Source organism: Vombatus ursinus, unplaced genomic scaffold (assembly GCF_900497805.2).
Source record: "Vombatus ursinus unplaced genomic scaffold, bare-nosed wombat genome assembly UNPS02007284.1, whole genome shotgun sequence".
NCBI classification, from domain to species: Eukaryota; Metazoa; Chordata; class Mammalia; order Diprotodontia; family Vombatidae; genus Vombatus; species Vombatus ursinus.
Genome location: NW_020947062.1, coordinates 16677683 through 16699842, shown reverse-complemented (window position 1 = coordinate 16699842; position 22160 = coordinate 16677683). Strand labels below are relative to the sequence as shown.

At 40.2% G+C, this 22160-nt stretch overlaps 1 protein-coding gene across 4 annotated transcripts in view; it reads left to right on the top strand.

Moving 5' to 3' along the window:
• The window catches only part of LOC114033657 (solute carrier family 22 member 4-like), an 84921-nt gene that overhangs the window by 46766 nt on the left and 15995 nt on the right, over positions 1 to 22160 (top strand). For all 4 annotated transcript variants that reach the window (XM_027849301.1, XM_027849302.1, XM_027849300.1 and 1 more), the window contains 3 exons: positions 9601 to 9772; positions 17203 to 17329; positions 19443 to 19543. In XM_027849301.1, the coding sequence (XP_027705102.1) occupies positions 9601 to 9772; positions 17203 to 17329; positions 19443 to 19543 (400 nt within the window). The remainder of the gene's footprint in view (positions 1 to 9600; positions 9773 to 17202; positions 17330 to 19442; positions 19544 to 22160) is intronic.

Sequence of the window (22160 nt, the reverse complement as noted above, 5' to 3'; positions counted from 1 at the left end):
TTCAGGGAGAAGCAATTCTTAATTTTAGAAACACTTATCTTCCCCATCTCAGGATTGTCCACTGGGTTTTAAGTCATGCAAGAGCCTTTAATTAACTTCCACTTACATGGAGAAAGTTCTGACTCATAAAAGGAAATATGACAATAAGGTCCAGCTTGGACGGAATGATTGATCTTGAACATTAACCCTCCCTCCTCCCAGAGATCTTTAAACCTGAACGACTCTTGTCTGATATGTTTTTCTTTGAAAAGCATACCAGATGTCACGTTCAAATTCCATTCCTTCAATCATTGATGAAGTAACCAGAGGTCCAGGCACTGAAAAGGTTCACAGGTCAGTGTCAGGAAAGAAGCAAGGAAGAAAGATGGTGGGACAGATGATAGATAGGAAGTGTGCACTGAAGTGAGGTGTCTGGCCCTAAGAGAGGCCAGTGGTGCTAAACATGCTTTCTCCTCTCTCTGACCATCTAGCCAGATATTCTCTTCATTAGGGACTGACAGACAGAAATAGATTTTGCCCAAGAGCTGAGGAGGTCACAGGTGGGAGTCACTGCAGAGTCACAATAGATAGTTCTCTCCTAGCTCCATCAGGTCAGGAGACAACGCTGAGTTGGTTCTGTAGCTTAGAACAGTCATTTACAACTTTCAGGTCTACAGACAAAGCACTTTCCAACAGTCACTGCAAAAAAAATAAAATAAAATCTCAGTAAGTTCAGAGGAGGGCAATTTTTATTTTGGATGAGACTTTGGGGAGGGGCATTTTAAAAAATGACTACTCTACATCAGAAACAAAAACTATATATGCTCCAATGCTATAGGAGAGCCCATAGATCACTTAGAAGATTTGCTTTTGTCAGGTTATGCTTTTGTTAGGACTTGGTGGACATAATTAAGTCCAAGGTGATAGGTTTGATTCCCACATGACTCAGTGGACTTCATCCTGTTTCCAGGCTATAGATTAGCTCTATAAACCTGACCACAGATTCACCTCAGGATAATTCCCCTATCTCTAGTTCCAAACTCTCACAGATATGTGCCACTGAACATAAGGAAGGCTGTTTGAAATTGTGTGAATGTCTCAAGTCACCCTGGGACCATTGCTGGGGACCCAGCTCAGAGGGGAGGACCTATTGAAAGGGAGTCAAGAATGTCATTTTTGTATATAGAAGTCAAGGCACTGCTGTTACTAAAGTCCAAGTCATATCGGGCTGCAGATGAAAAGTAAAAACATCATATCATAGTCAGAATCCTCCAAAAAAAGGCAGGGTTGGAGAAAAGTATTTACTGCCTTCCTATTAGCACGTTAGGACAATTGCACTGTCCTCATCGTATCAAAGAGAAAAACCTTCCAAAGTGATTCCCACCTCTTATACCACACAAGCAATACCTGCAATTACTAATCTCTCCAGTTATTTTGGAAATCCCTGACTTTAGGCCTGACACTCTATCCACTGCAATACCTAGCTGCCCACTCTTTGTTTACTAGCTGTAGACAATTAATTGATAGGAATGCTGATGTGCCAGCCCCATGATCGATCTTTGCATCACTATATTCCCTCTGGTGACACCAGCCACTGATGGGAACCCCACCTTGGAGTGAGATCCTAACAAGAGTTTAGGTTACTGTGTATCTTTCCAGGGGTGGATAAGACTGTAGGCTGAAACACAGTAAGAAGTCTTTCTGAATTGCAGCTAGATTGCCTCTCATTTATCCTCTTATTGATGTGGACAGTCACCAGAAAAGGACATTTTAGAAACATATGTAATGCAGAACAGAAACTCTGCCTGGGCTTTTGTGGCCCGGGTTTCATCTTTTTTTAATTCTATGTTAAGTTTTGAGGGGCTCTGGCTTATTACTATGGACGAAGTCTAAATTTGGCTTGGTCCAGCAGGTTCAAGGTTTCATTTATTTGTTTAAAATACAGTATGCACTTGTGAATCAAAAAGAAAATGGAAGCCAAGGAAGGCAGTAAGCAGAAATGAGGAGGGAGAGCATTCTAGACATGTGGGACAGCCAGAGAAGGTGCCAGGAATCTAGAGACGGAGTGTCTTGTTCATGGAACAGCAAGGAAACCAGTACTACTGGATCAGAGAGGGTGTGGCAAGCAATAAGGTATAAAAAGACTGGAAAGGTAGGCATGGGCTAGGTTAAGAAGGCCTTTGAATGCCAAACAGAAGATTTCATATCTGACCCTGAAGGCAATTGGGAGCAGTAGAATTTACTGAGTAGGTAGATGACATAGTCAGACCTGCACTTTAGGAAAGTCACTTTGATGGCTGAATGGAGGATATATTGGACTGGGGGGAGACTTGAGGCAGGAGCACCCACCAGCAGACTATTGCCATAATTCAGGTTTGAGGTGATGAGGACCTATACCAGAGTAGTGGCGGTATCAGGGGAGAGAAAGGGACTTATCCAAGAGATGTGGCAAAGCTGAAATCAACAAGCCTTGGCAACAGATTGGATATGGGGGATAGTGATGGTGAGGAGGTGGAGATGGCACCTAGTCTCAAGCACAAGAGACTGTGAGGATGGTGTTGTCCTCAACAGAAATGGGAAGTTAGGAGAAGGGGAGAGTTTGAGAGAAAGACTGTGAGTTTGGTTTTGAATATGCTGAGTTTAAGATGTCTACTCAACATCTATTTCAAGATGTCCCAAAGGCAGTTGAAGATACAAGATTGGAGAAGTTAGAGTGGGATAGGTAGATTTGAAGTATAGAGAAGCTGACAGAGAAGTTGATAAAATCAACACAAACTGGCTACTTGATAGAAAACAAGGCACTGTCTGATTGAATGGGCTTCCTAAAGAGCCACGTTGAATTTCTACATTCCCAGGCAACTTTTTGTTAGGTCAGTTTCAAGTATCTGTGATTTTGTGGGTGTGGGAACTCCCTCCACTGAAAGATCACAATCTACTTATAACTTTCTATTTTAGGGAGTCGCCTGAGACTCAGAAAGATTAAATCACTTGTCCATGGTCATGCATCTAGGAAGGGTCATAGTCAGGATTTGTACCCAGGCCTTCCTCTCTTTAAGTTTTGTCCACTGGGTCAGACCATGTCTCTAATTTATTTGTTAATTATCTGAAAATATTCTTAGCCTGAGGTCAAAGAACCAAATTTCCTCAAACTGTTGTTGTCTTGTCCTGATGGGATTTTCTTGGCAGTGGAGTGGTTTTTACTGGAGTGGTTTGTCATTTGTCATTTCCTTCTCCAGTAGATTAAGGCAAACAGAGGTTAAGTGACTTGCCCAGGGTCACACAGCTAGTAAGCATCTGAGGCCACATTTGAACTGAGGTCTTCCTGACTCCAGGCCCAGTGGCCTATCTACTGAGCCATCTAGCTGTCTCTAAACGAGGTTGGTGAAAATAAAAAGAAGAGCAAGGCTGGAAGGGAGGACACAGAAGCTGTGTGGTTTTCTTTTTCTAATGTTGTTTCAGTTCAAGATTTAGCAAGCCCAGGCTTCTTCATTTTTGTCACTCTCACCATAACATTTATGAGTCAATATTGAGTGTACTGCCCTTCTAAAGACAGACTATTTTGGGAAATAATCTATTACTTAAGCAGGGAGAAAAAGAACAACTATGAGAAATGTTACAAGGAGACGATTAACAGTCTGGGAGAGAGGCACCACACTTCTACTCTGAATGAAAAGAGAAAAGGACACAGTGAGACCTGAGAGCCTGACTGGTCACAGCTTTCCCAGGACCTCAGTGGTAGCAGAAAGGTCCAGGTCAACTCCTCTTGCAGGCCTCAGCCACTGAGATGTTTCCCTAGAGCAATGAGTGCAGTTGCCTTTGGGTGCCATATTGCCATGGAGCTGCTCTAGTGCTAATGATAACAGCATCAGGCCAATACCCCATTTAAATATCACTTTAAAATTTCAAAGTGCTTTGCATGTATTTTCTCATTTGTTCCTCACTACAACCCTGGAAGAGAGATACTATTATTTTCATGATTTTACAGATGAGGAAACTGAGGCTGAGAGAGGTTAAATGACTTACTTAGGATCATATAGTTAAATAAATGTTTGAAACAGAATTAGAACTCAGGCCTTCCTGATTCAAAGTCCAGAATTTTATCCACTGTACTACCTGACAATCTCTATGGTAAAGGCCTCTCAGCCTTACTGTGATTCCAGTTTGTGGTGGCCTCCAATATATTCAGTTCCAAACATCTTGGTAAATAGGGAAGCCAAGATGTTTGGAACTGAATGTTTTGGGAATATATTGGAATATATAAATATATGTCCTACTTACTACCTATGTGACCCTAGTTGAGTCACTTCCCCTCTGTCGGCCTCGTCTGTAAAATGCTAGGGCTAAACCTCCAAAAGGTTCCTGTCAGTTCTAAATCTACGATCCTACAATGCCATAATCCTCTATACACCCTTTATGAAGAGCCTCTGAGAAGGAGAGATAAGCCTAGTTTTCATATTAATGAATTTAGCTGGTAAAGTCAGCTGGAACACAGGCTGTATCTGGATGAGTGAGAAGTGGGGTGGAGTATTCACCAACAGACTTCTGCCTTTCTACTGTCTTGGATCTTGCCTCCCACTCTCCAAGCAGCCTGGCCTGCTTAAAACTGTTAAGAGGCCATTAACGGCTTTGGTAGATTCCTGGTCTCTTCTACTAACAAGGCTGTAACATTCTTGTTCTATGCACTCTACTGGAAACCTCCTTATTCTATATTCTATTATTATTCTGGGATTTTTTTAATGGATCTTCAAATGTGGAATAGAGTGTGAGTGAGTGGTGAAGACTTTGGAAATTAGCTTTTTCTCATCCCAGGAAGCCCTTGATCTATTACCTCATCAACTCAAACTCTGATGTTTAGCTATTGACACTCCTTAGGGCTAAAGGTTGTACAACAGCGACGCCTAGTGTTACTTTTCTTAAAATCATTTCAGAGCTTAAATAGTTCTGCATTTTATTTGACTCGAAGATGTAGCATAGAGAACCAGTCTGGAAGACCTGGAATTCAACTCCTGTCTCTGACACATACTGACTTTATGACCCTGGGCAAGTCACAATCTCTCTGTTCTAAGACAGTAATTTGCAGAGAGGATGCCAACCTTCATTGGTAGAGGGAGTTTCCTTATTTAAGAGTTCTCCGTTCCAATGGAACCACAGGCTCAGTCCCTAGCTCTTTATTTAACTAAACTTGTATCTATCTCCAGACACCTTGCAGTATAGCCTGAGGGTTCTATGTGACCTTCAGTCCTCAGCCAAGTGTGCTCAGGTATTTATAAAGGGTCATCAGAGAACCTAGAGTTATATTTGGACCCTTTGGCCAATACCACTCATAAGAGTTTCTCATGGCAGAACTGGAGTATAATCAAAGAAGATTGATCAGGATGGAGGAAAAGAAGGGGAAGGAAAGGAATAATCATTTACATACAATGTATGTAATCATACATATACTGATAATAATTTATAATTATATATCATGATATAATTATATTTATATAATTATTTATATAAGACAATATAAATTACATTTATTTATACTATACATAACATAAATATATAATTATATTATAATCAGTTATAAGTGTACAATAATATTTACATACTACATATATAATCATATATGCTGATAATAATTTATAATTATATATAACTATTTTATATATTATATAAATTATACTTATTTATATTGTATATAATATAAATATATCATGATACAATTATAGCATTCATTTATAATTACATAATAATAAATTATATATTACTATGTTTCAAGTATTACTCTAAGCTCTTTTTAAAAATGTATACACACACACATATCAATCACCTCATTTGATCTTCATAACACTCTAACAAGATAGGGATTATTATTATCCCCATTTTACAAGAAAATTGAAGCAGAGGTTAAGTGACTTGCCCAGGGTCACCCAGCTAGGAAGTGACTGAAGCCACATTTGAACTCAATTTGAACTCAATTTTTCCTGACAGCAAGTTGGCACTCTATCCACTGTGTCACCCAGATGCCCTAGGAATAGGGACAGGGAGGAGACTCAGCAATGTACTATACAAAAACTGTTTAAAGGGCATAGGTGATGTTTAGTCCTGAAACAAAAAGGGGATACTTCAGGAGGACATGATCCCTGTCTTCAAATATTTGAAGAAATGTCAAATGAAAAAGGCATCAGACTTATTATCCTTGGCAAAAGAGGACATGAAGTGGTCATACAGGTAGCAAATGGCATATTCTTCATCTCTAAAGGAATATCTCTACTAGCTTGTCATTATAATGCTGTTACGGGGAAGGGATTATGAGGTACTTAGAAAAAACAAAGCATTTAAAAATATTATATCTACTAAGTGTAGGAATACTTTGGGAAGCAGATTTATTTTCATTGGTCTGTGGGCCTGAATTAGGCAGATGTGGCTGCTTTTTTAATGCTTTTTCTCTAGTGGCAATTTCATGGAATCTAATAAATCTTAGGGTTGGAAGGGGATCTGCAGAGTCCAACCTCCTTGCCCCCCCAATTCAGGAATTCCTTCTATAATTCCTTGACAATTGCCAACTCATCTCTGCTAGCTCATTACCAATGAATGGAGCTCTTACCTTTTGAAGAGGCAATCCATGTCAGCTTTCACCTTAGGAAGGTAGGCAGTGCTCCAGGACCTCCTCTCCATCCTTGGGAGTAGCATTGGTGCTCCCATGGAGAAGAATGGGGTTCACCAAGGTATTTGGAGGCAGCATCAGAGTATTGGGATGATGACAGTTCCTAGCCCTGACCTTAACACTAACTTCTACAAAATGGCCTGACCCTGAGAACTGAGACATGAAACTCTCTCGGGCCCTGACCTGGGAATATTCTAGGTCCTTCCCAGAGGAGATTCTTTCTAGATATTTAGAAATTCTTTCTAGAATTTCCAAATCTAGAAAAATCTCTAAGTTTCTAGAGATAAAAGGTCCAGACTGGTGTGCTCAGAGATGATTTGGAGTAGGAACATCCTTTGGATACAACCAGACAAAGCTCTCTTCCCTAAAACACAGAAGCATGATGGGGATATACAAATTGGGAAGCTGCCCATGAGCCACAGCAAGCAGGGGCAAGCAGAGACCCCAGCAAGGGAAACAGGCCACCCCAACACTATTGTTCTGTTTACAAACAGCTGACCTATCCCTGAATATAGCCTGAAGCTCTATTACATATACTATAAAGATTACATGTTTTTTCAATTCTCCTCTATCTTAATAAATGTTCTACTATAAGGAGACATCCTTCAGAAGATTGTAAAAATGTTTAATAATAGTAGCTAACTTTTATATAGCATGTACTATGTGCTGGGCACCATGCTAAGCACTTTATAATTACTATCTTATTTGATCCTCAGAATAACCCTGGGAGGTAGGTGCTACTATTATCTCTATTTTACAGATGAGGAAACTGAGGCATACAGAGATAAAGTAACTTACCCAGGGTAACACAGCTAGTATCCCAAGCTAGATTTGACCTCAGTTCTTCCTGACTCCAGACTGGGCTTTATCTACTGCACCACTAGCAATTTAGACTGCCCATCAAAAGACCAAACTAAGCAACTAGTGTTATGTTCGATTCAATGAGCATTTATTGAGCAAACTACTATGTGTAATTGAACAAGGTTCACCACTTCTATAAATAGGAGAGCTGTCTGATGGCAAATGCTTTTGAGTACTAATTTCCCTTCTCCTGACCTAGAGTATACTTCATGAGTAGTCTGTTCTCATCACAACTTGAAGGTAAACAAAGGAACACTTTGAGTTCACCTGTGATGAATGCTGAATCAGACTGATGATCAGTTATAGTGGGGCACACACAGATGGGCATGACATTCATCTTTGCAGTTCTAGCACCAAATAGAACCCTGAATATACTTTAATACGTTGAGACTTAAGATTTCAACTGTGAAGTGTGCCCTCTGCTCACACAGGTGACTACTTCTCTATTACCCCATAGTGAAGGTCTTTGTCAGTTGCTATGGCTGGGGAGGAAAAAAAATCATCCAGCAGGCAGCTTTTCGGTGATATCTCCCTGGACTTAGCTGGGCTGGTCCTTGGACAACAAAATTCTCAATGTCACTGAACCTGCTGTACCCGAGCATTGCAAATAGAGGGTATTTTGTGTTTATTGAATTTACTTAAACTGGTGATGAGAAAGAAATAAAATGTAGGTTTGTACATCTAGGCCAGATCATAAGATCATGGATTTATAACTAAAAAGGACCTGAGAGCCATCCGGTTTAATCTCCTCACTTTATGGAGGAAACTGAGGCCTTGGGAAGTTGAGCAACCTCCTCAATGTCCAATAGCAAGTAAGCACCAGAAACTTTCCTCTGAGGCTGCTTCTTTCTCCTAGACTAAGTTGGATCATAGGATCATTGTCAAATTTCAAGTTGGAAGGAATCTTCAGGTCATCCAGTCCAACTTCACATGTCCAAAGAGCTGCAGTTTGAACCAAGGTCTTCTGATTGCAAATCCAGCCCTTTCTTCGTTCTAAAGTGCAGCCTATTTTATACCCAGTAATGCATGGTGAGATTCCTTCAGGGGGTTCTGTTGCCCTGAAATGTTAAAGCAAGATTGTCTTTAGCCACAGCTTATTTTGATGCCTGTATTGGAGACATTAGCAACTGCCCTTCCTTCTCTTTCAGTGTCATGAAATATTTCCACCTATATGGAGACCAATCTTTGCATGAAAACTTTGCTGGGGATGTTTTCATTCCAGGTCCTAGGAAACCAAAGAAGAAAGTAAAAGGTTAAGTTCATCCACTCCACTTTGGTCCAGTTTTTTCCCACTTCTAAATGCCATAGGATTGCCAAGATCACAATAACCCCTTAGAAATGAAAAAAAAAAGTCTCCAACTCTTTTACTTTCCAATGGGTCAATATAAATTTGTTGACCATCTTGATTTCTGACAAAGAAAAAAATCAGCTCAAATTCCTCTCATTTAGCCACATAGAAACAGTCTTAGAAATGCATGCTAAATACACACACACACACACACACACACACGCACACACACACACACATCATTCTTCAAAACCTCATCAGGCTGCTCTGGGCTATTTTCATAAGGCTTCTGCCTCAAAGTAAAATAAGGCCCACTAATTAGGCACGTGATCTTGGATTTCCTTAAGCCTTCAAGGAAAGGGGCTTGGTTATCTCCTCAAGATGAATGGTTTGCCTCACTTTGAGGAGGACCATTTCTAAGACACAATGATGGGTTGTTTTTTCTAATCCATTTCATTAATGCCTTTGCTTTTATGTCATAGTCATTTCTATATCTCCCCTTCCCCCACAGCTTAAACCTTCCAAAACACTTGACACAGTGACCACTTCTAACCAAATATGCAACATTCTGTGTGAGTCAGGCCCATTTTTTGTCTTTAGAATCTCATGGGAACCTTCTCCCAAACTACAAGGTAGGAGACACACTAAACTATTTCTTCACTAGAGTTTGGTGTGGATCCCCAAGGAAATATCTCCTTTTTTCTTAAGAGTGTTGTTAGCTTGAATTCTAACTTCCATGACAAACTGGATGATACTGTAAAGCACAAATATTAAAATAAAGTGAGTTACAATGCTAATACTCCTCCCTTGTTTTGAACAGGAACAGAAATACTTGGCAAATCAGTTCGTATTATATTCTCCACATTAGGAGTTTGCATATTTTTTGCAATTGGCTACATGTTGCTGCCACTGTTTGCTTACTTCATCAGAGACTGGCGGATGTTGCTACTGGCTCTGACGATGCCGGGGGTGCTGTGTGTCCCGCTGTGGTGGTGAGTGAGACCATGTTCACAGGCATTCCCCTCCAGGGGGGCACATCTGGAGCTACAATTTTTAAGATCACCGTTGGGTTGAAATGTTACCTTGCTTTGGATTTTGAGGTGTCTTGTGTTTTGGATTTTTTTCCTCAGTGCCTGCTAAAAGCAATGGTCCTTCTGCTTTTGGCCAGTTAAATCACATGCTCCGTGTGTGGTGGCTGTGGTTAGGGTCCTCCATGTCTGCTTGAAAGTGTCACTCTCAGAGTAGAATCTTAACCTGAAGCCATCCTTTCTGTTGCAGTTTGTTTTTCTCTTTCATGTGCTACTAACTTCCCTTTCCACTTTGGTCTTCCTTTAGAAAGTCTCTTTTCTGTTTATGAAAACATATGAAGTCTTTCAACTTTTCTGACAAGACTTTCCCTACAATGTTGAAGATGTGTTTGCTTATCTGCATGGAACTACAGGTAGAAAGAGAGAGAAAGAAACTGAGACAGAGGGACAAAAAGAGAGACAGACAGAGAGAAGTATTTTTTTAAAAGATAAATAAAAATTTCCTTCTAGTCAGGTCTTTTTACAGCTCATTTGTGGCCTATTCCCTCTTGAAATAGTACTACAGTTTGAAAAATGACCCAAAGTCTTGGTGAAATACAATTCACTTAATAGGAGAAGTGGGGGTATAGAGCAGTGAATTTAATAGCTGCCTCTGCCTATTTTGGCATTTGAGGGAGGTAGGGAAATGAATGATAGCTTTTTAATCCAACTTACTTTGAGTACTGGGTTTTGTGGATGGTTTTGATGTGACTTTTGTGGTTTTCTTTTATTTTTCACATTGAAGCAGGAAGAGAAAGTACCCTGTCTTTCATGAGGGATTTTTTTTAATCCATTAAATTCCCTTATAATTACTCTTGGTTTGGCTACAACCCAACCTCCCATCAACAACTCTGGAAAGCTGTCTTTGTTGGGCTATAATACTTTCTTATTCAGCATCATGAAAACCACTGTCGTCATTTTTTTTCAAGACTTGATATTTTGTCTAGACCTTAAAGGTTGGCATGGTCTTTGGTCTTGTTTTGAGCATAAAAGCCTTTTCACCTTACACTGGAATGTGCATTATCTGATGATAGCATGAAGTCACATTCATTTAACAAGATACCTACCCACCTTTTCCTTCAATGTGCTACAGTCATAAATGTTGTCTGGCCCATTCTTTGCCTTCCAGAAAAGCTGCTTTCTTGATACAAACTATGAGTGCCTCCCTAACTTATCAGACTGATGGATCACCAGTATAAATTTAGTGTGTGGGAGCCAATGATATTTCCTCTCCCATGTTTCTCCCAAAGTTTGAAATGGAGCCTGGTAGAGCTTAGAAATAAGTCCAATTTAGCTGACCCCTTCTTATGCCGAATTCAAAAGCCAAATTTCATGCCTACAGAATATGCTTCAAAAATACCCACATAGGTTAGAAGGGGGTCTAAATGAACCAAATGAGCAGGTCACAATGACATTATACCCACTTCATTATAAAACAGCTCTGCCCCAGGGAAATCATCCTAGATCCACAATGGCATGTGGATGTCCCAGAGAAGCCCCATCCAGACAGACTCTGTTTCCATCCCACATTCCCACTAGTTGATTTTGCTGAGCAGGTCCCATTGTAAGAGATCCAGAAGTACCAAGAAATACAAGAAGATACAAGCTACAAGAAGAAATGCCTTCTTAATTATTCTCCCTTCTGACCAGCAATCTCTAGGCCTCTTGCCTCTCTCTCAAGTGTGTTAGAACTCTAGAAAACAACAAAAACTTCTTATCTGTCTTGTAGTTAAGGCTAAACATATAAACCTGAAGTGTTTGGGGTGGGGAACCAGGGAGAGGAAGTCAAGCTTTTCAGACAGTTTAGAGCTAGAAAGGACTTTTACAGGTCACCCTGTCTAAACCCTTCATTTCACAGATGAAGGAAGGAGAATAGGTATTTATTAAGTGTCTGCTATGTGCCAGGCATTGTGCTAAGAACTCTATAAATATTAGCTCACTTAATCAGCACAATAACCCTATGAGAGTTAGATGCTATCATGATCCTTATTTTAGAGTTGAGGAAACTGAGACAGACAGAGGTTAACAAACTTGCCCCAGGTCACACAGCTAGCAACTGTCTGAGATCAGATTTGAACTCAGGTCTTCCTGACTCCAGGCCCGGTGTTCTATCCACTGTACCACTTAGCTTCCTGAGATGAGGAAACTGAGACTCAGACAGGTAATAAGGTGACACAGGTAATAAGAAAAAGAATCAGGAGTCAAATCCATTGTGGCCCATGCCTGAACCAAAGTCAGGAGATCCCCAATTTTTTTAAGTTATAAGTTAGTCAGCTATATTTCACAGGATCTATTCAAAGAGAAACTATTTTACTTTTGTTCTTTAGAAACAACAAATCCTTTTCCTCTACTTCCTGATTGGCAAACTAGCTCACAAGGCTAGAGCACATATATGCACAGTGTTCCCTTTTGTCTCCACCTGCCTGTAATCTCTAGAGAAGCAATGTGACTAATCTGTATGGTGAAGACAAGACCCAAGAGAAAGGTGTCCCTGGTGAATTAACTGACTAGGAGTAGTGCTAACATGCCATATACTTGGGACAAGTGTTGCCCTTCTAGGTCCCCTTGGCTTCAAGGGATGTTTTCCTCAAGTGTAGGGTGTATGTGTTAGTGGGGAGAGGAAGGTGTTGTTTTGTTTTGCCTATATAGGTTGTAGATGCTGACAGGGGACTGTCCAGATGTGGCTTAGACCAGAATAATATCCCTACCCTTCTCCAAGGAAGACTTTAATTCCTGCCAGCAGAGAAAGCAGAAGGTTGGGGCCAGAGGTTGGCCAACCTGATCTCAGAGAGAGTGGACAGTGGGCTAGAATAATCTCTACCTGCTCCTTTTAATATTTTAAATCTAAGGAAAGTAATGTTTAGGTTTAAGCTATACTTCTGACCATTATCCCTTAATGAGACCCTCTATAATATTTATTCTGGGATGGGATGTTACTACTACTACTGCTATATCAATAAGGTCCTCGGTGGTATGGAAGTTTCCCTTCAGTCCCCACCTTAACACATGTCCACAAGTGCTTGGATTTCTGTGTGTACAGCCCAATGGATGCATTCAAATTTACTGATTTCCCTCCTTGACCATAAAAAGCCTACTCAACTTTCTCCAGTTTTGGCTCCTTGGTGGCCCTCACTGTCTTGCCCTTGATTTGACATATATTCATTCTTCCTTCTTGATATGTGTGCTGTTGAGATGAGTTGCATTTGTGATGCTCCTTTCCGAATTCATCTTCTCATGGGGACCTTAGGTCATGCCAGGTGGGTGGAGGTAGACTCTGGTCTCCCTGTTCAGCTTGGGACACCTGAGATGGGGAAGCTGCCGATCAAGCGACATCAGGTGCCATAGTACATTGATGTTGGTTGGTAAGGGAAGAAAGTGACTGACTCAAGTAGGTGGAGAAAAGAGAAGGATGAATCTGTAGGAGGTAACTCCTTCCTTTTACTTATAGTACAAAGGAACAAAAGAACAAGCAATAAGCACCCACTGTGTGCCAGACACTGTTAAGCATTTTACAAGTATTACCTCATTTAATCATCACAACACTAGGTAGGTGTTATATTAGTATCCCCATTATACAACTGAGGAAGCTGAGACAGACAGAGGATAAGTGTCTTGCCCAGGGTCACATGGCTAGTTAAGAGTCAGAGACTGGATTTGGACTCAGGTGTTTCTGATTCCAAGCTCAGTGCTCTATTCAATATGCCCCGTAGCTGCCTAATGTCAGGCTAAAAAACAGCTTTGGTTTAAAGGAGAAACCTACCATTTTGGTTTTATCCCATGTCACTTAATAACCTGTTCTAGCCTTCACAAAGTATTTCTCTGAGGTTCCCCAGTTACAGGGAAAGTATGTGTGTATAACCGTCATTTGGGGAAGAAGCTATCTCATGTATTACTCTGTACAATAACAAGTATTATCACATACCTACTTTGACATGCTGCCCACCTCCAGTAGTGCTGGCTCCAATCTGTCTGACAGTCTGAGAAACCCAGCCTCATCAATGTTTTCCCCTTAAAACCAAAAGCGTTGGTTTAAATAGCACATCCCTAGAGAGTCTTGTTCCTGCCCCAGTGCTGGTGTTTGGCAACAGGTAAACGTAATGCCACTGAGAAGACATGGAGCTATTTCCACTTGTCTCACTGCATAATTGGGGAAAAGGCACTGGGATACAAGGCATTACCTTACTCCCCTACTACCCAGTGACACAAAATTTTAGATCTGGATCTGTGAGGAGCCAAAGAAGTCATCTACTTCAACTCCCTCATTTTGGCCCTCCCGTGGAAACTCAGGGCCAAAGAGGTTAAGTCACCTGCCTAAGGTGACAAGATTATTGAGCCCGAGTTCAGGATTCCATGCACAGTGAGGGCTCACCAGATCCACCTTTTTGTCTTAACACTCAGGCTCATTCACTCATTCTCTGTCTCTTCCCAACATACTCATTGATGTCTCTCCTCCCCTACTTACTCTCTCTTCCTCCTGGACAATCAGGGAATCATTCCTCCTACTATGCTCCCACTCACAAACTTCCAAATGGTCACATAGGTGCCAGTGCTCCATCCTCTCTCTACCACTCCCAGGCCTCTAAAATGAATACAACCAGCTAAAAAGCTACTTCTCAATTTCCTTAAATAGATGTATTACTGCAAGTTCAGGTGCAAGGTTCCTTTTTTGCTTTTTAGCCTTATGGTATCCCCAACATCAGACGCCATCCAATTGGACTATTCATCCTTTGTATCCTACCTAGACCAAATTCAGAGGATAGTGACAACACTTGTAGTCTTTGAACAATGTAGAAACCAAAGACCTGGGCACCTGGTTAACAAGAATCACTAGTTAAAATCAGATGTTCCCCAGTGGTGTGCTGAGGTGAGACTTCTTTTGCCCTGGCTGGCTGATTCCTGAGACTTCCTACAAGTATAATGTCGGTCTCTGTCCCACTCCCTCTAGCCTTCCCACACACTCATAGGATTGTATCTCCCCTCCCCAAGGAGGGCACATTTCATGTCACTTACCCAAAACACAGTTTGTCATTTTTATTCCAGGACAAAAATTCTGAGATATGACTCTTTTCTTGTTCTTTAATGGGTTCTAAGTAAGTTATGAGTTCCCTTTGTTAAGTGTACATCACACAGAACTCAGTACTGTTTTTGTTCTAGTAGGTCTGAGGGTTAGTGCCTCTAACCTCAGCTTTGGAAGCTTTTGCCGTATGCTCAAATTTGTATTACCATGTAGAGGACATGAAAAAAACAGGTTCCTTTGCATCACACTCTAGAGTTGAGAAAACAGTAGAGAGTTACCAGAACTGTTATAAAGTTGGATGGAGGGCCCTGTGGAGAAATTCCCAAAGCTGCCTACTCATACCAACTGATCTTGCACAAACATAATTGACTCAGCCATCTGGGATCATGTGGCATTGGACCCCTGCAATTTGTCAAAATATGGAAAGATAGGATATGTGTGTATACACATACACACATACATATACACATGTGTGTGAGCATGTATATTGAGTATATACATATATACACATCTCATCCTTCCATGTTTCCATATATGCATATGTATACACATGCATGTGTGTATATATACATGTACTTATATATTGATATATGTGTGTGTGTATATATATGAGACCAAATATATGTGTATATATTCATAAATATTATAACACCATACATCTCCAGGACCAGGATTTATATTGGCTAAGAGCATTAGTCAAAATGCACTTCAGTGGCACAGCAGTTGTATGTAGAAGCTGACTAACTCAGCAGAGAAGGTTTTGGGTAACTGGTACTATTCAATAATGTATAGCAGCAGACTGACAGACATTTGTTTCAAACTAAGGCAAATGGGTTTACATGGGATTTTTTTCAAGTTAGTCAATAAACATTTATTAAGCACCTTCCAGGCACCGTGCTAAGTTCTGAGGATAAAAAAAAAAGGTAAAAGGCAGTTTCTGCTCTCAAGAAGTTTACAATCTCATGAGGAAAGACAAGAAGTCATTTGCCTAGATTAGAGACAAGGAAGACAGCTTGGAGGAGGGATGATTTTGTAAGGTTGTTATTTCTGGCCAATTCTCAATTAGGTCATTACTACTGCTGAGGATCCTAGTAATATCAGTGGGAAAATATACCTAATACTTTTTTAATAGAATTTAAATTTCCAAGGAAACAATACTGAAAAAAATGATAGGTGGAAATGGGAAAGCTGAGAAATTCAGTGGCTGAAGTGGGAAGGGGAAAAAATTTAGATGAAGTCAGGAAAAGATATGTCCTCCAATGCTATGTTTGAACACTGGTGGGGGGAAAGAGGGGTTAAGTACCTAAATGTGCCATTCACTATGCTAAGCACTTTGTAAATATTATCTCATTTGATCCTCCCAATAAGCCTCAGAGCTAGGTGCTATTATTTCCCCCATTTTACAGCTGAGAAAACTGAGGTAGACAAGGTTAAGTGACTTACGACTAGTAAGTGCCTGAAGCTGGATTTGAAGTTGGGTCTTCCTGACTCCAGGCTCAGTGCTCTATCCTCTGTACCACCTCCATGGTTTGAGGGGCAGGGGGGTTATCAAGACCTGTGATTTCATTCATGTAGGGAAACCTGGCAAAGCAGGGTATCATAACTCATTTTAGCTGATTGTTTGACTCATTCAACATTTTAAAAATATTTTAAGTGCCCACCCTATACAAGGCACTGTCATCCATGTCCAAATAATATACCTGAGGCAACACTTTAAGGTTTGCAAAACAGTCAACATACATTACCTTCTTTGATTGTCAAACAGCCTTAGGAGATAGATACCATCTCACATGTCCCCATTTTACAGGTGAGGAAATTGAGCCTTAGAGAATTAAGTGATTTACCTACAGTTATGCAACTAGCTAAGTGCTCAAAGTGGAATTTAAATGCAGGTCTCTTGCATCTCTCCAAGTCCCAAACTCTTTCAATCACACCACAGTAACTCTCTACAAGGAAGGAACTAACACATAATTCCCAGGCAGTCCTTCGAAGATACCCAGATAACACCTTGAATATCTCACTGGCTACTTATGTCTCATGTTGATTAGTACTGTCTCCATTACCCTGTGTTTTGGGTGACCCTGGTCTGAATATTCCTAAAACCTCTTTAAAGTTTGTATATACCCACTAGCCAAAAGTTTCTGATTAGGAAACTCGTGGAGGAAAAAATTCAGAGGTTTTCTTTTTTCTTAATAAAAAAAAATCTTAATTTTAAAAAAAATTACATTTTATGGAAGATAATATTTTCTAAGATTTTTTTGATTGTCGTTATGGAATTGACAGTTTCTGAGAATAAAATAAATATCCCACAAGAACTAAACCCCAAACTCAATTACAGGTTTATTCCTGAATCCCCACGATGGCTGATATCTCAAGGAAGATTTGGAGAAGCAGAAGATATCATCCAAAAGGCTGCAAAAATGAATAAGGTGACAGCACCGGTCACAGTATTTGATCCTTCGGAGGTAAGCATTCATGGGGATTTGCTCTTCTCTGTGATGCCAACCATGTACTTTTGACTCCATAACATATTGTTACTCTCCTCATACCTAAACATGTATTGAGCTTTCACTAAATAAAAGGCCCTAAACTCCATATTCTTGGTGTTCCAAAGATAACTTTGACACAGGTCTTTCATATATATATATATATATATATATATATATATATATATATACACACACACATATATATATACATATACATATATATATGTGTGTGTGTGTGTGTGTGTATTTTCCCCCAATTCCATACTAAAACAATTTTTAACATCTGGTTTTTTAAAGTTTGGAGTTCCAAATTCTATCCCTCCCTCCCTTCCTCTTCCCCTCCTCCTTCCCTGAGATGGCAAGGAATCAAATATAGGTTATACATGTCCCACATATAATCTAATGGAAGAAATAGGGCAAACCAATAGGTAACCAACACCAAGGGGTCATCATGTCATCAAAAGTCAATGATCACCAGAGGAGTAGAATAGAGGCTTTGATGTGCCTATCTGACTCTCTCCATAGGACATCTAAATTTGCTTTCACTCATTCAACAAACATTAAGCAAATACCTTCTTCAAGGCACCTACAGCTATAGAGAAAGAAAGACAAATAAAAAATGATCCCTGCCCTCAGGGAGCTTTCATTTTATTGGGCCCATAAGAGCACATTGATGAAGGTAAAGTGAGACTTGGGGGGATTTGTATGGGTTTGTACCTAGTTTGCCATAAATTTGGGAAGGCCTCTTGGAGACTGGAAATGGTGAGTTTGGGTTTGCATTTTGAAGCTTGAAGGTACTAAGAACATTAGTTTTGTTGCAGTGGAGACTGTGTTATTCCATGTTTAAGAAGTATCAGAATCTTGTGATGTTTCCAGAATCACATAGGGAGGTAGGTGGTATAGTAGCTAGAGTTCTGGATTTGGAGACAGGAAGACCTGATTTCAAATCCTGCCTCAGACATCTCTTAATTATATGACACTGGGCAAGTCACTTAACCTCTCTTAGCCTTAGTTTCCTTCATTACAAAATGGAAACAATAATAACACCCACCTCACAAATTATTGTGAAGATGAAATGATATATTCTAAAGCTCTTGGTAAATTTTATAGTGCTGTGTAAATGCTAGGTATTGTTATCATAGATTTTAGAGCTGGAAATCACTGAGTCCAACCTCATTTTACAGATGAGGAAACTCAGTCACAGACAAGTCAAGTCACTTGCTCAGGGTCACACAACTAGTAAGATGAGATCTGAACCCCGATCTTTCTGGCTCCAAATCTAGTGACCCCTCCACTGTGGCATGCTACCTCTCAAGTGTCAAGCACAGAATCACACCCAGGACATCTTAGATGACAGGACATAGTTCTACGAGCATAAAGTCATTTAGATTTAGAGCTGGGAAAGTACCTTAGAAATCATCTAGTCATCACCACTCATTTTACAGTTAAGACAAGATAACAAAGCACTGATTAAGTGCTCGCTGCATCATGCCCTATGCTAAAGAAACTGAGGCCCAGAGAGAGTAAATGATTTGCCTGAGGTTAAACAGATAGTAAATGGCAGCACTGGGAGCTTGTCAGTATCCATTAGAGGTTCAGAGGCCTAGGAAGATGGACATACCTATGTAATGATTTTGGATTCATAGTCACAGATGATAGGAAGCTTCACAGAGCTCAAGCTCCTCAAGGCTAGTCCATTGTCCTAAATCATCCTTGAAATAATTATTCTACTTAACCAGGCCACCTGAACTGGCATCGTTAGTAAGTGTCACCTTTCTAAATTCAACCCAATTCAAGAAGTATTTATTGAGTAAATAATAAACTCTTAGCAACCCCTTGCGAGGGAGACAGAAGTCCTATGTCCCTGCCCTTGAAGAGTTCACAGTCCCCTGGAGGAGACATGAAACAATTATAGAACTATGTACAATTCAGAATGATCAACTGCTAAATGGAGAAAGTTAAGGACCAACAACACAAACGCGGCAGAGAGGAGATGGGACCATCCTGTCCCATGAGAATGCTAGTATCACTGTATATTCTAGAATCTTCTTTCCTGTATCTCATCCCCAAATCATCTCTATTCTTTTAGCTCCAGGAGCTAACGCCTTTAGAACAGCAAAAGGGATACATCCTGGATCTATTCAGAACTGGTCACATTGCCATAATCACCATCATGTCTTTGATGCTGTGGTAAGTGTTCAGACTGACCTGAAAATGCATATCTACTACAAAGAAGCTCATGGGGTTGTTTGGGATTGGTTTGCTTAAGTCAGGGGAAAAAGTAGGCAGTAGGGCTGGAATCCATATCCCTGACAAATAAGAATAGTGTTATTCTGAGTGACTCTAAATTCACTTTCCAGGGTTTGACAATGATGAATATTCAGGAACTTTATATAAGTCCTTGATTTTAAGTGACAAAGTAGGCTACTAGAACTATGCCCTGGAGCTATTACTAGCAATTAGGCCTTTGGCATAGGGTACCGACGGCCCAGGGTGCCAATATGGTAGGAGTTCAGGGCAGGGGAAGCAAGTGAGGAGGGGAAGAAGATTTCATTCTGAGTGGTACGACTACTCCTAGACTCACAGCCCCAGGGTCCCGAGGCCTATCTTCCTCCTCAACCCTGATGAAGTTGGGCCAGACTCTCTGAGCAATGGGTCAACACCTCTCCCAGAGTGCCTGCTCCACTACTCCCTCTCCCAAAACCCTGCAACTCACTTTGCCTCAGGTACATTCATTCCTAGTTGCAGCTTTGCCATGACTCATCCCAAATGAGTCTTCTCAACTCCTTTGAAATTAAGAACAAGATGACTGACCTGACTAGTATCTGAGCCATGGCTATTAGTTTTGAAGTCAATTCCAGATTTATACTATAAATTACACTGTTGGACCAGAAAAAACCAATCTAAGACTCCCCAGTGCCATAATCAATGATGCCATTTTAGGGCATTTTCAAAATATATTTGCTATAGTTAAAAGTTAAAAATGACCTTAGGACTGAGGGTAGGATCTGATAGTGAAGACTGTCCCTTGTGAGAAATAGGATAAAGGAGAAGAACAAACCAAGGTTACCAGGACTGCTAGAGCAAAAAGATTCTAGCTGTATCTACTTCATTCTCAGTGTTCATCCCTCTTCGATTTTCTTCCCAAAGTTTAATCACTTATATTATATATAATTTATAGATTTGTGAAAATCTTCCAGATCATTTCCTGATATGACTATAACATGGCAGATGCTGCTGCTGCTACTACTACTACTGTTGTTATTGTCATTGTTCAATTGTTTCAGTCATGAGAACTCTTTGTGACCCTATTTGGGGTTCTCCTGACAAAGATACTGAATTGGCTTGCCATTTCCTTCTCCAGTTCATTTTACTGATGAGGAAACTGAGGCCAAGAAGGTTAAGTGAGTTGCCCAGAATCACACAGCTAATAAGTGTCTGAAGCCAGATTTAAAATCAGAAAGATGTGTCTTTCTCACTCCAGGCCTGGCACTCTATTCGGTGCAACACCTAGCTGCCCCAGTACTACTACTACTACTGCTGCTATTCATTTTTATTTTCAGTTTAAAAATAAATATAACATTCCATGGAAAGTAAATACATATTTAGAAAACTTTGAGAGACATGTATGCTAAGAGGGACTATCTTTATTAGATGGCTAAATAGCTTTCTAAATTTAGACAAATTATCATATGCAAGTCACCAAAAAGCCAAGTCACCAGAGAATGTACTTCAGATTTGTAATTATCCTTTTTCTTGAAAAGGTCCTCTAAAATATCAACTGGAAACCACCACCATCATCTCTGAAGCATTATGTCCCACAGGACAAAATCTAACTCTTTTGGTCCATATATTCCCTTACATATGTAAAGACACATTTTCATTTCATAGGACCTTTTTTTTTTGAACACCAAAAGCATATGGACCTTGGCTCCTCCACAAGTTGGGCCCCTTCCAAAATACCAAATGGAGGGGTGGCCCCTAGACAGAGAGCTTTATAATAGACACTTGCCAATTTTACAGTGCATCCACTTTTAGGCTGCATCAAAACATCTCTGCCTATGAACAAACAACTCCTCAACTATGTAGTTGCCCAACTTCTTATAAAATAATGTTACAGAAGACTTTGAGTGGGAAAAGTGCAAGAGTGGGAACCAGAAGACCTAGGATCAACCTACAGTTCTTCTACTTACCTCCTCTGTGACACTGTCCACATCACTTAAGTTCTCTGGGCTTCAGTTTCTCCATCTATAAAGTGAGGGAATTGGTCTAAATGGCTTCTAAAGGCCCTTGTCATTCTATCACCATGATTCTATGATCATCTCTTCAGGTAGTCCAAAGAGCAGATAGGAGAGAGCAAAATGATTAGTGTGTCCATAAATAACTCTTCATTGTACTGGGTGTCCCAAAAGTCTTAGTGCAGTTTGAAGCTTTAATAGTTTTAAGCTATTCATAACAAAATCACATGACCTGTAAGATGACCTGAGGTATAATACATGCCTTCAAAAGAGTTGAAGCTTTGTAAGGTCTCCTATTTTCTGCTAAATTGTTTTCTTATAGCTAATGGGATTTTCAAAGCATATGAAAAGTTTTTTCCACAGAAGACACACTTGGGATTCATCTTAGTTCTGTTCCAAATCAATGTCTACTTTTATTTTAAACAAATACAGTTTTCAGTTTAGGCTTAAAGGTTGGACAAGTATCTTAAATATTGTCCACAGGGGAAGGAAGGAAAGAAGGAAGGAAGGAAGGAAGGAAGGAAGGAAGGAAGGAAGGAAGGAAGGAAGGAAGGAAGGAAGGAAGGAAG